The sequence below is a fragment of the Botryllus schlosseri genome, chromosome 10, assembly GCF_051294905.1.
Source record: "Botryllus schlosseri isolate E-star chromosome 10, Bs_hap1, whole genome shotgun sequence".
NCBI lineage: Eukaryota > Metazoa > Chordata > Ascidiacea > Stolidobranchia > Styelidae > Botryllus > Botryllus schlosseri.
Genome location: NC_137245.1, coordinates 27954073 through 27969252, shown reverse-complemented (window position 1 = coordinate 27969252; position 15180 = coordinate 27954073). Strand labels below are relative to the sequence as shown.

Genomic DNA, 15180 nt, shown 5'->3' with positions numbered 1-15180 from the left:
AATGACCAGTATATATAGTTATTGAACTGCAGTAAATCATGGCCGAGTCAGAAACAGTTGCGGAGAAGGTCTCTCAAGTTCTCACAGACTTTGTAAATGAAACCATCGGTGAAAAGGAAAATATCACAGCTAAAGAGCCCTCGACTCCGGAAGGCCAGGTTGGTGCTTGATGCTGTCTTTAAGTTCAATATTTTATTCTTGAATACAATATTCAAGTTGATGATAGTCGCCAGTCTGCTGTATGTTATGAATCATTTGATCGGCCAATTTACCAAGAGTCTTGAATGTGATATTTGCGATTACCAGTGAACCCGTCCCTCGGTGAACCCGTCCCGTGAACCCGTCCCTCGGTGAACCCGTCCCTCGGTGAACCCGTCCCACGGTGAACCCGTCCCACGGTGAACCCGGCCCTCGATGAACTCGGCCATCGGTGAATTCCGCCCTCGGGAAATTTTGTATTTACCGGCAACCCTAATATCCCACCTCCGGCAACCCTAATATCCCACCTCCAGCAACCCTAATATCCTACCCCAACCCTAATGTCCCCCTACCGGCAACCCTAATATCCCACCTCCAGCAACCCTAATATCCTAACCCTAACCCTAATATCCCACCTCCGGCAACCCTAATATCCTAACCCTAATATCTCACCTCTGGCAACCCTAATATCCTACCCCAACCCTAATATCCCCCCCTCCCCAACCCTAATATCCCACCTCCGGCAACCCTAATATCCTAACCCTAATATCCCACCTCCACCAACCCTAATATCCCCCCTACCCCAACCCTAGTATCCTACCCGAACCCAATGTCCCACTCCCCGAACCCTAATGTCTCCCCACCCCCCACCCTACCCAACCCTAACACCCCACCTCAACCTACAGTTGCAATAACGAGCAGACCACGCGTGGTTGATATGTGAGCAATAACAATCGTTGGGATATATTTTTCATCTGAACAAGTCACACACAATATACAATGCGATAAGACCCAATGCGATGTCATGAAGAGATACGAGGAAGTCGAACGTCGCACGACCGCCCCTCGCCAAGTCAATTCAACAATGAGCCGACCACGCAATCGTGATCACGTGATCTGATCACTCCGTGACTGCGTGATCTACGCATGCCCTGACCTCCTTGCAAGATCGACAAATCAGTTGATAATGACATTATTAGTTTAATAATTCATAATAATACTTGTTAATACACTTAATTTCAAAATTTCCCGAGGGCGGAATTCACCGATGGCCGAGTTCATCGAGGGACGGGTTCACCGAGGGACGGGTTCACCGAGGGACGGGTTCACGGGACGGGTTCACCGAGGGACGGGTTCACTGGCAACCATATTGGCTGCGTTTCAACCAATTGAGGTTTTAAATTTTCAACAGTGAAAAATAGCATCGGAACTATATAATTCCCGTTGATAAATTAACTGTGGCAAAGGAGCGAATAATTTAAAAAAAAAATCATCTCTCCATACTCAACTAGAATCATTAGAATTGATACTTGATTCCCAATAGCCATTACATCATGATCTGGAACTTGATTCATATCAACAGGCGGTGGCGTACGTGAGTCTCGTTGTGATGGCTCTGGTTCCGATATTCTACGGCTCTTTCAGGTCCGTCAAGTATCAGGATAAACAAAAGGTATATTATTTTGTCGATTTCAAATAATTGAATTTCTCTTATGTTTGGAAACAAGCTTTTGTCTGTTATGGTGCTATGTCAGAAGTCTATGATTAACGAGTTGCCACGTAATGAATGGAACCTAGACATTGAGCGGCTGAATTTTGCAGGAGAGCGGCGAAAAGCCTGAAACGATCACAAGAAGCGATGCAGCGAGATTTCCAATCGTCGCCAGCGGTTTGCTCTTCGGAATTTATGTTTTTTTCCAGGTAAAGAAAATTTCAGTCCTACAATCAGACTCGGAAACTAGATACTTCTGGTGAACTAAATAATTCTAGCTGTCTATTTAAACTGAATACAACGCAATGGTAGTACCGTAAACCGGGGTAACTTTGGACTTAAGGGTAACTTTGGACACTAAGCAGTAAAAGATTTGAACGGTTATTGATGGAAAAGGGTAGCCGCTGGATGTCCAATTCTTTTTCATGAGGCAACAGTACCACAAGTAGTCTTACCACAAGCAGTCTCAATAAAAGGTGGATTCATTTCACTACCAGATAAACTTGACCCAATATTGATAAATTAATGGCGGAGGTCAATTTCATTAAAATTGATGGCCATTAAACTTCTTACAACCAAACATAGATGTGATTCATAGATTCAAAACTTGGCAGCAGATACCTCTGAGCAGTCTTAATCCATGGCAAAAATCTCTGTGGGCTCACCCTTAGATCAATACATGAAAATGTGATGTCCAGAGGTGGTTAAAGTAGTCAAGAAAGCTACTGAAGTAGAAGTAGAAGTAGCGACGAAAAAATCTACTCAAGTACAAGTAGAAGTACTTCTTCCATAAGCACCCTAAAACTACTTGAAGTAGAAGTAGAATTGACTGACTTTAAAAGTACTCGAGTAAGTAAGTAGTTGTGAAAATGATCCTAATTCGTTCACATGGATTGCAAAAAGGTGCAAATTAAGCTGCGAAAGGTGACGAGCTTGATTCATATTGATGCATATCAGCAGGCATCCAATTTTCGATAACATAAGCATTCTTCCACATCATGGGATGAAAATGATAGGATTGGTATGGAAATGCGATACTTATCTTCTGTTTTCTCTAACAGCATGTTTTAGAAAATAGCGTGGTATGGCGCCATCCCCCATATTATAAGGTCCGTAGTTATTAGTCGAAGAGCAATACAGAGAAGTTGTATAGGATACGGTGTAAACACTTTGCGCAATTAGTAAACGTTAATAAAAAATATGGTGGACCGTAAAAATACCATATTGTGTAGCTTTATTTCCGGAAATCAAAGGCATTACCACACTTGCTTTTATACTTCAACATGTATGTTATCCAGACAAAAGAACTGATATTAATCATAACTCAAAGTATATGATACTAGGAATTCAAAATGAAACGTAAATACTACTCCTAAAAGCGGAACACGTTTGTCATGCCTTTAGTCCAGACAGTTTCAAAGGCGGTATGCTAAAACAGGTGTAAAGCTGAAAAAAGTCAGAGTCCACTTTTCCAGGTTAGGACGCGCCATGGACATGCTAGATTACGATATGACAAGTAAATGCTAGATTGCGAAACATCAGTTTCACACGTTATGATGAGCCATATATACTGTGATGAATTATTTCATATGGGCGAAGGGCGACAATGTGGTGTGAACGCGGGAATATCTAGATATCTAGTTCTGGATATTCCTGTGTGAACGGAACCACGCCAACCCGCTACCTAAATTCTACATCGATACTTCCGTGAAATCATACTGGTAACGCCGTATCCACTGCGCGCGAAGCGTGACGAAAATTCTGGGCTTTACTCAACTTTTATGAAAATTAAATGTTGATACTCCGTGAAAACAGCCCCGAAATTCCTCAGGCTATCTTCCTAATTGGAAGATTGAACTACTTCTACTTAATAAACTGAAAATAGCGAAAAGTAAGTAAGTAGATCACAAAATATTATGAAGTAGAAGTAGCGAAAGTCAGATCTACTGGAGTAAGTACCAGAAGTAGAGGAAAACTACTTGAGTACTTTGAAAAAGTAGAAGTAGGCCTACTTCGTTACTGACCACCTCTGGTCATGTCCAAAGTTACACCGTCAAATTTTATCAGAAAGGGGTAACTTTGGACAGTGGAAATGTGATATTTAGAGCTCTGGAAAGTGGCTGCTTCATCTGTGTCAAAGTGTATCGTCAACTATATTCCTTATGGCCGGCCTGGTGGCTTTTTAAAATGGAATGAGAAGGTTAATAAATTAAGAGTTTGCCAAAATATGAAAAAACGGGTAGGCAATGAGCTGAGAGATTGTAATCGGGTGTAAGCTACTTCAAAAACTTATCACATACTCCTAAAGATGTGCCTGCTGAATATGAGATATCGTAAATTAACACAAATATATCCATCAGAGGACATAGGAAAGGGAAAGTGTATATTTTAAAGAACAGTAATATATTTGAAATCGGCAATAAATCACGGTAACATGCTTAATGCCTAATGTTTGCTGTCGATTGCTGACACTGCCAATGGGATACCCCTTATCACCATATGTTATTTATAAGGCCCAATTGGTGATGGCATGAGGGGGGGGGGGGGCGGGATTAGGTAAAAATCACGCAATAGGCCAGACATACACTATTTTGTTTCAGTTTTAGCCAATGCTCTCATCAACTCTTACCAAATAAGCCTCATTTACGAGGTTTCATAAACAATAGAGTGTAGAGGCATACAAAAAACTACATTATCCAAAGTTACCCCACATGCAGGAGTAACTTTGGGCACGGATAATTTGCAAAAATAAGGTACTTATTTATGACCATGAAGATTTTGGATTAGGATATTCTAATCTTTGCTTCATGACTCCTGAAAAACACAAAACTTGTCTCCCCTACACCCTCGCATTTCCATGATACAAAGCGGAATTGTTGAAAACTGTCCAAAGTTACCCCGGTTTACGGTATTCTAATATGTGAAATGTCTCTTTATGTTCTCATTTTAGATGCATCCTAATTTCGAATTTTCCTGAAAATGCTCCAGGAGAACAGTATTGTGCAAAACGAGCCAAGCTTGGTGAAATTAATGTGAACTCAACTCGATTTTTGTTTCATTACGATCTAATCCGGAAGTTAATTCAAGTTACGAGCTTTTCAAATACAGTTAATTCAAATTCTAATCTAATTTGGAAATTCTCTAGTTGTCCAAACCGGAAATTTTCTAGTCTTGCAACTGTGGGTGTGATTATGTCACATTTTTGAATTTCAAGGTCTTCTCCAAAGAATACATCAACATCCTGATCGGAATTTATTTCCTCGTACTAGGAATTTTTGCGACGGTCCACGTTCTTCGGTGAGTGTTTTGCAGAGCTGGTCAATGTAGTCGTTTCACATTATTCTTATGATGATTTCAAAGTAGAGAAAGTATAGTAAATTTCCATTCTAGAGATTACGAAGTGGAAAGGTTAGCGTTTCGGGCCTAGTTTTGCCTCAACTAGTGAAAACTGTCTGATAGAAGTGAAATTACCTGGAAATCATAACTGCTCAAGTAAATAATTGCAAGTTGGCAAAACATACTTGCGCATTCCAAGCGAGTAAAAATGTCTGTAATCTCGACCTAGAAAACTGAAAATGCCTGTTTCGCGTGGTTATGATATCATTTCCCTCCTAAATGTAACGCAATGTTATCCACAAACCTCTGTCTACTTTTGAAATTCAAAATTGGTAAAAAGTATTTCTACCTAAATTCTATGTTAATAGAGGGCTGTGTAAGTAGGGCTGTGGACATTCTGGACAATGATTGGAGAACTCAAATCTGAATCGAGTATTAATTCTAACTTGTCGAGTAGCGAGATATAATCTGTACGTACTGAAATGATACGCTCCTTGCCACTCTAATCCTAATACTTGATTTAGAATTGAATCACTCAGGCACTCGGCCTGGCACTATTAGTTTAGTAGTACAAGCAGGCATTATTTTTTGTAATTGTGAGTCTAATGTTCTATTTTTCTCCATATGACAGCCCAGCAATTGTGTCCTGCATCCCGGCTACGTTCCCCAACTCCTCGTACCACATTCAATTGACAGAAGGCGAGGACGAGGGCAAAGAGGGTACGTTTGGGCGTTTTTTCATGTTATTTTTGTCATTCATTTTTGTTTTTTCTCCCTCAGAGTGGTTGAACCAGAAATTCGATCGTCGCGACCTGGTGGCTGTGGCTGTTTGCGCCGCTATATCGGTGTGGTACGCTCTGCAGAAAGTAAGAATTTACGTCTATAAATATTCTGGTATCGCTGTATTTGCATATGCATTGTAGTTGGCAATATGTCTGCTTAAAAGCGTTTTTTTATGTACCTGCTCAAATAATTTGGCCTGCTTGCGCTACTTTCTCGAGTGGTTATGATTTTGGACCACTTCCGCTAAAAAGTTTTCAGTTTTTTGCGCAAAACTAGGCCTTTAATACTAACTGTATTTGTAGGCTAATATGGTAGAAGTACTGTATGCACAGCATCATTGCTTCTGCTTCTAAGTTTTCAAGATTGATTAGCTCTAGTTCTAGTTGCTCATTTTGAAAAGTGGGTAGTCCCAGTTTTGATTGTGTGTTTTACAAAAGTGCTTAGTCCTAGTACATTTTGAATAGTTGAGTGCTAGGTCTATTGATGATTGTGAAAAGCGAGGTGTTCCAGTTTCAATTGTACATTTTAAAAAGTGAGCAGTTCTTGTTTTAGTTGCACGTCGTGAAAATGCAGTATTTTGTTCAAGTTTTAATGTAGTTCGCTCAATTTTCTGTGTAATCTTCCAGCATTGGATCGCCAACAATGTCCTGGGTCTGGCGTTTGCAATCAACGGGGTGGAGCTTTTGCAGTTGAGCAGCATCGGTACGGGGTGCATTCTGCTCTCTGGGCTCTTCTTCTACGATATTTTTTGGGTGTTTGGGACAAACGTCATGATTTCGGTGGCAAAGAACTTCAACGCACCCATCAAAGGTAATCGCGTAATGTGTTTACTTATTTTTACTGATTAAGGCTGTTCCATTATAACTTTTTTTTACGCATGTACTGCTCGTGCTGGGCGCATACTATACATGGGTATTAGGGTTGTTCAAAATTTGGAAAATGTTTGGAATTCTGCGTGTCCATCGCTTATTCTGTAGATTATTGTTAAAAAACAATAATGGGCTTGAAAGAAGCTCGCAGGAGAGCCGCTAACATTTGTCTAAATGCGTTTGAAAGTAGCCGTCGGCGAGTGGGCGGGGAATCGATGAAGTGGGCGGGCAAAGAGAAGCCATTAATCCTGATTGGTTGAAACCGGTAATAATAAGCTAATGATTGGCTGAAAGACCGACTTTGTGAACACTGCTGGTAACGATTTTTGCGTGCTGTTGTACAGTCGTTTCTGTTGGTGGCATTACAGACATGATATATTGCCTTTGTTAATGTTGTCACCAAGAGTCCATAGTACAACATCGCAACCACCTAAGTTAATATCTACCTGCAGAAAGTGCTATGTATTGCACAGGTGCTCTCGCTAGTTGAGATACGAATAAACTAGATGCATGCATATTGCTACCTTTCCAAAAGTTACTGACAGTGAGTGAAACTCAAAAATTTACCACCAGGAGTCAACATCTCAGTAGTACTTGTTATGACTGGTCGACGTCTCACCCATAAACAAACGCATATTACACTTTTTATTCACAATTGAATGAAGGCGAAAAGCACTATTTACAAAAGACATTAAAAAAGTACGTTGCAGATCAGTGTTGCATTGTCAGGCACAAGTTGCAGATTACAGGCTTTTGATTAGAGTTGACTTCCTGCTGTCTCCAACTGTCTTCCTATGCTGTTCCACAGCTTGAAGCAGACTGTCTCTTTGTTGTTCATTGTCAGTCAAGATTGCAGCATAGTCTGTGCTTAGCTTTGCACCTCGTTCTGCGGCATCATCAACGACTTTGACAGAACTGATGTAGGAGCTCATTCTGGTGTAGGAATCTGATAAGTGCCAAACATCAACCGGTTGAGCTAGCCACGCCCCAGAGCATTCAAAAACATCAAATATGTACCACGACTGTGGCCCAATAAAATCAGACAAAGTAGTGTCCTTGTTGATGCGTACAGTTGCATTCAACGAGGGCGGGCCTCTCCTGAAACTTGAAGTTCGCTCTACCTGTAGGAGCGTCTTTGCCATATTTTCTCGGGTTTCATTGCTTTCACTCGGCGAAAACAAGGCATATACAGCGGTTTCCTCCACGATATACCAGTCAAGCTTTTAAAGCTTTTGTGAAGCAGCTTTGGAAACTTGTTCATCATGTTCCTTGTAACTCAACATGTCCTGGATGAATCTCAAGTCATTACCGGCTGCATCACGACCGATGCTGGAAGCAACCCAGGCAGGGATATAGAAGAGAACTAAAAATAAATTGAAGCGATGCAGCAGTTCCACTTCTTCAGATTTGTAATGTAACTGATCAGCCCACATGAACATCTTCTGAGCATACAGAATTGTGCCCATCCACCTTGCATGGTGTGTTGCACCAGGTTTGTGATGATGTATATCTCCATCTGCACCGAGAAGAGCAAGAGCATTAGTCACACATTGTTTGTAGTCATCCCGTGTGAAGAAATCTTTTCTGGCGAGTAGTAGCTTGAAGTTCTCAACTGTCATTGCTGCTCATTCTTTAAAGCATATAGGAATAGTCAGAGTCTTGAATTGCTGTTTTCTGTCAAGACTGCTCCAGCTCTTCTTAAGGTGGGCAAACCATGTGTTCTCTGGTCCGGTTGTTGCTTTTCCAAATAAACATTTCCAGACGTCTTTGACTACTAGCTCATACACATGGTGCCGACACGCATGGTAAAAAACCTTCTTTCCTAGAAGGTCCTCAAGGATCTTCGCTGCACCCTTCTTCCAGCCGCTGTTGCTTGCTGTTAGCTGTTAGAGCATCTTGTATATCCCACTTTTTAATTATGTCGAAAGTAGTTTCAGCTTGTGTCTGACCTGCCGCATTTTGTATCTTCTGAATTCCAAGTAGTTTTCCTTCCGAGTATTGAGGTTGACAAGATAGAACAATTGACAAAGCTTCATATCGATTTCCTAATCTATCCTCTGTGAGCTTTCCATCCCAATGAATGGCAACATGCTGTGGTCTATTTTCGGCAAATTTTTCCAAAATGTCCTGAGATATTTCCAGGCGATTTGTTTCCCTGGCTCTCTTCGTTGAAGATCTTGACAGGGAGAACATGGCTATATCTCCTCCACAAGCCTTAATAAATGCTCCCATCAGCATCGTTGCATCGTTGTCAGTTACTTGCAATCGATCCAGAGCTTGGGAAACATGCGTATTTTTCATAATATTTTTAGGTGCCATCAGTTTAATGGATTGGGTCGAGGTGCCAAGTCCAACATCAGCATCATAGTCAGAACTTGAACTCAAACTGTCACCCTCTTTTGAAGATGACGATGATGCTAAAACAACATAGTCACAACTTGAGTCGTGTGAAACGTTTTCAACAGTTTGATCTGCAATGGCTGCTGTTTTCTTTTTGAGGTCTTTAGCCAGAATTTTGTCTCTTCCCAACATTATTGACTGGCGAGATTGCCTTTGATCTTCATAAAATGCAATGTCTTCAAGCTTTCTTTCATGTGATAGATAAATGTCATTGTTTATTGTTGTATGGCATCTCTACTTCCAATATCCCACAGCTTGTCCAAATCATCAGTGAATTTTCTCCTCTTACCCTTGGGATCACTTTCCTGTTTCGGATTCTTCTTCAGATCACGCCATCTTTCGTGCAGGTTTTGAAGTGATCGCACCACATGTGATTTCTGCATTGTCGCAATTCTCGCCATTTTCCACACTGTCATTACATCATCCACCACCACAGTACATAGTTCATGAGTAGGGGTTGACTGAGGACAATGCTCTTTCAGATGCAGCAAGTAACTCATTACTTCTCGTATAGTAGGTAATCTCGAGCCACAGATGTAATCGCAAGTATATCCGACCAAGTACTGCTCAGATTTGGATCTTGTTCTTCGCTGCGGCATGTGTGCAATCTTTCGCCGTTTTGCCTCTGCCATGACTGCACTATTGTTGCTCCAAAGCATAAACTACTGCTATCGACTGTGAAGCATTCAAAGAACACGTGTTACAGTACTACTAATGACTCATCAACACACAACGCGCTTGTACAGAACCACAGCCGCTACTAACAGACTCTACCTCAGCAAAACAGACTTTCAATTTAGTAAAGCGTAGCTTCCGAATCCGAGTCAGCTGTTGCAGTAATCAGTGAAGCTTAGCCGATTACCCAATCAAGAACCGTGGTTTCGTGATTGCCCGCCTCTGCTGTCGGTTGCCCGCCCACTCTTCAACAACGACTTTCAAACGCATTTAGACAAATGTTAGCGGCTTTCCTGGGAGCTTCTTTCAATCCCATTATTGTTTTTTAACAATAATCTAAAGAATAAGCGATGGACACGCAGAATTCCAAACATTTTCCAAATTTTGAACAACCCTAATGGGTATACAGGCTTTTTGCCAAAATCTACATGCCATTTTCAGGGTGCATATTATACATAGGGGGTTGGGGCCGTATTATACATGAAAAATTACGGTACTTTCTTACTGACCTGGAAATTGTTAGTTGTGCTTTTGTAAATGTCTATTTCTATATATTTTTTTTATTTAATTTTTTTGACTACTTCCACTTCTGTGTGACAGATTCAGTTTTCAGGCAAAACTAGTCCTAAATACTTGTATTCTACTTACAAATTTCTACACAAGAAATTTATGATGCAACTTCCTCTCAAATATCAACGAACGATTACTTTGACCACCTCAGTCTCTAGGAGGGTTGGTAACAAACAACCTTTAACTCTCTTTATGGTGTTCCAGTGGTTTTTCCGCAAGACTTCCTGATCCGAGGAATATTCGGCAAGAATTTCGCGATGCTCGGACTCGGGGATATCGTAATTCCAGGAATCTTCATCGCACTTTTACTGCGATTTGATATCAGGTAACTGTTTTCGTCCGTTCCCTGCTATGAAATCGGTGAATATTTTCGATGGATATCAAGGGCGGTCTGGTCAGTAGGGATGTAATTCTACTTTTCAGAGTTACCCCAGCAAGTTTAGCGTTCTGTCTATAATTACTGTCTTAGGCTGTTTCAACCTTTGCTCATACATTTTTTTCTTTGAAATTTAATTTTGAAAACTCTGGATCGGTTTTGGGGTAAGTTGTCATTGCTTTTATCAGTCATAAAGACCATGTGAAATAGACATTTTCAGTTTTCCAGGTCTGGATTACTGACTTGGATACTGTACATTTTCCGTTTCAACGAAAGTAGTTTTGACGCGTCTTTGAAATTGCTACTTGTACAGTTCTACTTGTATTGTAGTAAAAATTCACGGTGTTACTTCTAATTGAGTAGCAACGCTGACTATGTGACCATATTTCTTTTTATTACAGCTTGAACCGTAACAAACACACGTACTTCTACTCTGGATTCATCGCCTACATTCTCGGTCTCATTATGACCATGGTGGTCATGATCGTATTCCAGCACCCGCAGCCGGCCCTCCTCTATCTGGTCCCCGCCTGTCTGGGGGTGCCGCTTCTCACAGCGCTCGTCAAGGGAGACCTCAACACCATGCTGAAGTGAGATATTTTTTTAATTAGCGTTGAACAACTGGATAACTTTCAGCTTTGCAAAATTGGATTAGAATAAGGATTATAGGTACATGGTTTTTTTTCAAAATTGTATTACTCTTATAGCTGCAGTTTATTGAAAATTAATTTAAAATTAAAATTTTAGCTACGTTTTTTGATAAAAATTGAATGAGAATTTTTGCTGCATTTTTTTTCAAAATTACAAAATACTATTAGAATGATAGCTACACGTATTTTTCAAACTTAGGTTGGAATTATACCTACGCTACACATTTTTACTTCAAAATTGGATTATAATTATTGTTAGAGCTACACAGTATTTGTCAAAATTAAATCAGAATAATATCTGCAGCTGCACGTTTCTTTTCGAAATTGGATTAGAATTAGAGTTATGGCTAATGGCTATACAGCAGGGTTGTAACCAAGTCACAAGGCTTCGAGTCGCAAGTTAATAGTTTTGACTCGAGTCAAGTCGAGTCATTTTCAATTCACCACCGAGTCCAAGTCAGCGAGCAGAGGGTCGAGTCCGAGTGATGGTATTATGACTCGAGTCCAAGTCATCGTGTTGATTGGTCAGTTTCCAGTTAAAGTCTTGTTAAACCCACTTTTTATAACTCTGTTTGGTGATATGGAATTGTTCGCATTTATAATATACTAATTTCCCTCGTTTTTAACAGTTTCAGGTCACATTGTCAAACGCCAGTACCAATAGACGAAATCCCAATAGTGTGGTTACTTAACTGTCCTTCGAAATTACAGTGAAATCTCGGTCTTGGCCGTCTGAGTCTCGAGTCATATGACTTGGTTCGAGTCATGCGCAATGACTCGAGTCCAAGTCGAGTCAATAAACAGATTGACTCGAGTTGAGTTATTTCCGTATTTTGAGAAAATGACTCGAGTCAAGTTGAGTCAATACACAGATTGACTCGAGTTGAGTTATTTTCATATATTGAGAAAATGACTCGAGTCAAGTCGAGTCATCAGAAGATCGTGAGTCGAGTCATTACAACCCTGCTATACAGTTTCTCGAAATTAGATTAAAATTAGAATGATAGGTATACAGTTTTTTCAGAATTAAATTAGAATTTCAGCTACAGTCATTTTCAAAATTTCATTATGATTGGAATTATAGCCAAAGTTTTTTCAACATACGCTTAAAATTACTCAATTCATGGGAACTTGGAAATTGATTGGAAAGAGATGCAACAAAATCATGTTTAGTCCATATCAAATCGGACTTCTCATGAGCACGAGAATGACAAATGTCTGTGCAGCGAGTTTGGCTCGTTTCGCAAGATACAGTTTTCGTGTCTCATTTTCAGGAAAACCAGAAATTTGATTAGAATTGGAATTAGCGCATAGAAAAATTTCAATAATTATATTTCCAGCATTTCGCTCTAATTATCGTAATTGACAACTAGAATTACCTCGTCGTCCAAGTCTACTTGTTGTATAGTTGAATGTCTCAATACAGATATGTGAGAGATGTCCTGTTTTACAGATACTCTGATGTTCCGGAAACTGAGGAAAAGGAATCTGAAAAGAAATCCGATTGAAAAGTGCAATTTTTATGATATTTGTTTGAAGGTGGTTTGCTATTCGAGGCGATTGATGTTATCGTGAGAGTTTGCACAAATTATGTGCACAATCTGTCCAAGCATGACTGCCCTAATTCCAACATTTCATAAGTTTGCGAATGAGCTTTTGATGGAGTGTGCGGTCAGGAATGGTGACTTGCCCGGTGAAATTTTTAGGAGATTATTATCGTTTCAATTGTCGGCTAAACGAGTGTCTGCCTTTGTGTGTACCGTGTTGTGTATTGTGTCACGGCTGAATGTCGTAAAGTGGATATATGGATTGTTCTATTTTTCTTTTGAGCAGAGTATGTATTATATTGAAAGATGTGCGTCGTGATTTGATGGTTTGAAAAGATAGGATGTTATACCTGTAATACGAAGTCATAGGCTAGCCAGAGGCACCGACGGAGCGAACTCCTCCAAGTACGTTGTGCCGTGGTATTGGTCAGTTTTGCCCATTCATCTTATCATTATATTGGTCACGGTTTCTATGCCCTCTCCCGACGTAGGCCATTGGGGCCTTCACAATGATGCGAAGGAACTGATATTGCGGGTTAAAGACCCTTGTTATTGGCGGAGTTGTATGGAGAATCGCCCATACTCTTATTTCAAGATTTCGTTGCGACTCCCCATGATTTGTCTTGGCACAACAGTAGTAGACCTATATATAACTAGTTAACATCAGACACCCACCTAGGCATATGCACTGCACACAGAACGTGTAAGGTTTGGTGTGATTTTTACGAAGCTATATATATATATTGATGAAGAAAGCTCCTAGTTTATCATCGAAATTTCATAATTTCGAAACACCACAAGACTGCCATTCAATGAAAAGACAAGAAGCTGTCGAAACGCCTAGGGAATGTACACTGAATGAAAAGTAAAAGAAGTTGATATAAAAGGTCACGCAACAAAATGAGGTGGCATGGGGCCAGTTTAATTTCACCCAGGTGGTTTGACCATGGAGATACGAAAGAACCATTTTCCTCGCCACCCAAGAACGATAGGCGGGGAAGCCGCGGGCACTAGTTTTACGATTAAAAAAATCTCAAGACCAGACGAAAAAAGAAAGCACTCACAAGGAATGCTGGAAAGAACTAGGAAGGGCCGCGGCTTCAAAAAAGAACTGGGACATCGGGCACTGGAGTCTAGGCCGTTCGGCATTCTCTTATCAGTTCATTACATCGATTTGTAGCCTACATCTACAATACGGCCGTAAACCAAACTTTAGGCTGATTGGTCGAGAGACAATGGCCATGGATACGACGCAGCAACGGAGGACGCTGCATTTACTTCAACATGTAGTCGGCACTACGATGTATTCCTATAGCCGTGTAGACTGTATAAAAACGACAAGATTACAGTTAAATGTTTATTGCTTCATCAATAATGAAATTAGGAAAGGAAATAAAATATTTAATAACATATACTGAAATATAATGCCGAAATACTACTGTGTTTATGAATGCAGTGCCACCAATGGCAATGAACTGGGGAAGAACAGATTTTTCCATTCATTTCCTTCCAACGCAAAGGTCAGGAAGGCTTGGGAATGCAGAGTAAGAAGGCAGGATTTCAAGCCTACTTCCACAAGCTTCATTTACTCCTCATCGCCGACCTCACTGCAGTTGCACTGACTTAAAAAGCCCAGTAATCACAGTGAGGCGAGCTACAAGTCGGCAGCTAAAGAGCCGATGAATCGCGAGCCGATGCATGAGAGAGTGGAAAGAATGTCAAAGACAAGAATAAATGCATTGATCAGTTCGAATTCTGTCATGTCGTGGAGCACAAAGCCTTAAACAGGCTAAAAGCACCACAGTTGTGCACAATAATAATAATAATAATAATTTGCTCCTACCAATTTTGCAAGGAAGATTTTGCTGCTAGTGCATTAGAGAGAGAGAGAGAGAGAGTCTTTATTTTCATCGAACCAAAATACATAACAAACGGCAGTGATGGTGGTACAGAAAATATGCGCGCACAGTATTCGGTATTAGATAGGAATGATCGATAAGACCGTGAAGGTCATCTAGTCTGATCACACCAGCATCAAACAGGTACACTTGACTCTGAACAGTCTGGCTGTAAAGAAATGTTTAGTTAAAGGAAAATAGAAAAAAAATTAAACAATGGTGGCAAATGATCAATGAAGCAATGTCTGGGCGAGGTAGGGCAACAGTGTTAGTGTAACGACAAGAGGTGATCAAGTAGGGCTTTTTTGAATCTATTATAGGGCAATTCACGGATATGTGGTGGTAATGCATTCCAGATGATAGGTCCCGAGTAGTCGATAGATCTC

The 15180-nt window shown here is 40.5% G+C and overlaps 1 protein-coding gene across 1 annotated transcript; it reads left to right on the top strand.

The window, feature by feature from the left end:
• On the top strand, positions 1 to 13215 carry LOC145448312 (signal peptide peptidase-like). The gene is made up of 10 exons (XM_080326689.1): positions 1 to 158; positions 1562 to 1651; positions 1801 to 1899; positions 4905 to 4987; positions 5658 to 5746; positions 5807 to 5892; positions 6436 to 6619; positions 10528 to 10648; positions 11101 to 11289; positions 12803 to 13215. Exons 1-10 carry the CDS (start codon positions 39 to 41, stop codon positions 12855 to 12857), a joined length of 1116 nt encoding a protein of 371 aa, XP_080182815.1. The 5' UTR covers positions 1 to 38; the 3' UTR covers positions 12858 to 13215.
• The last annotated feature ends 1965 nt before the right edge of the window (positions 13216 to 15180 follow it).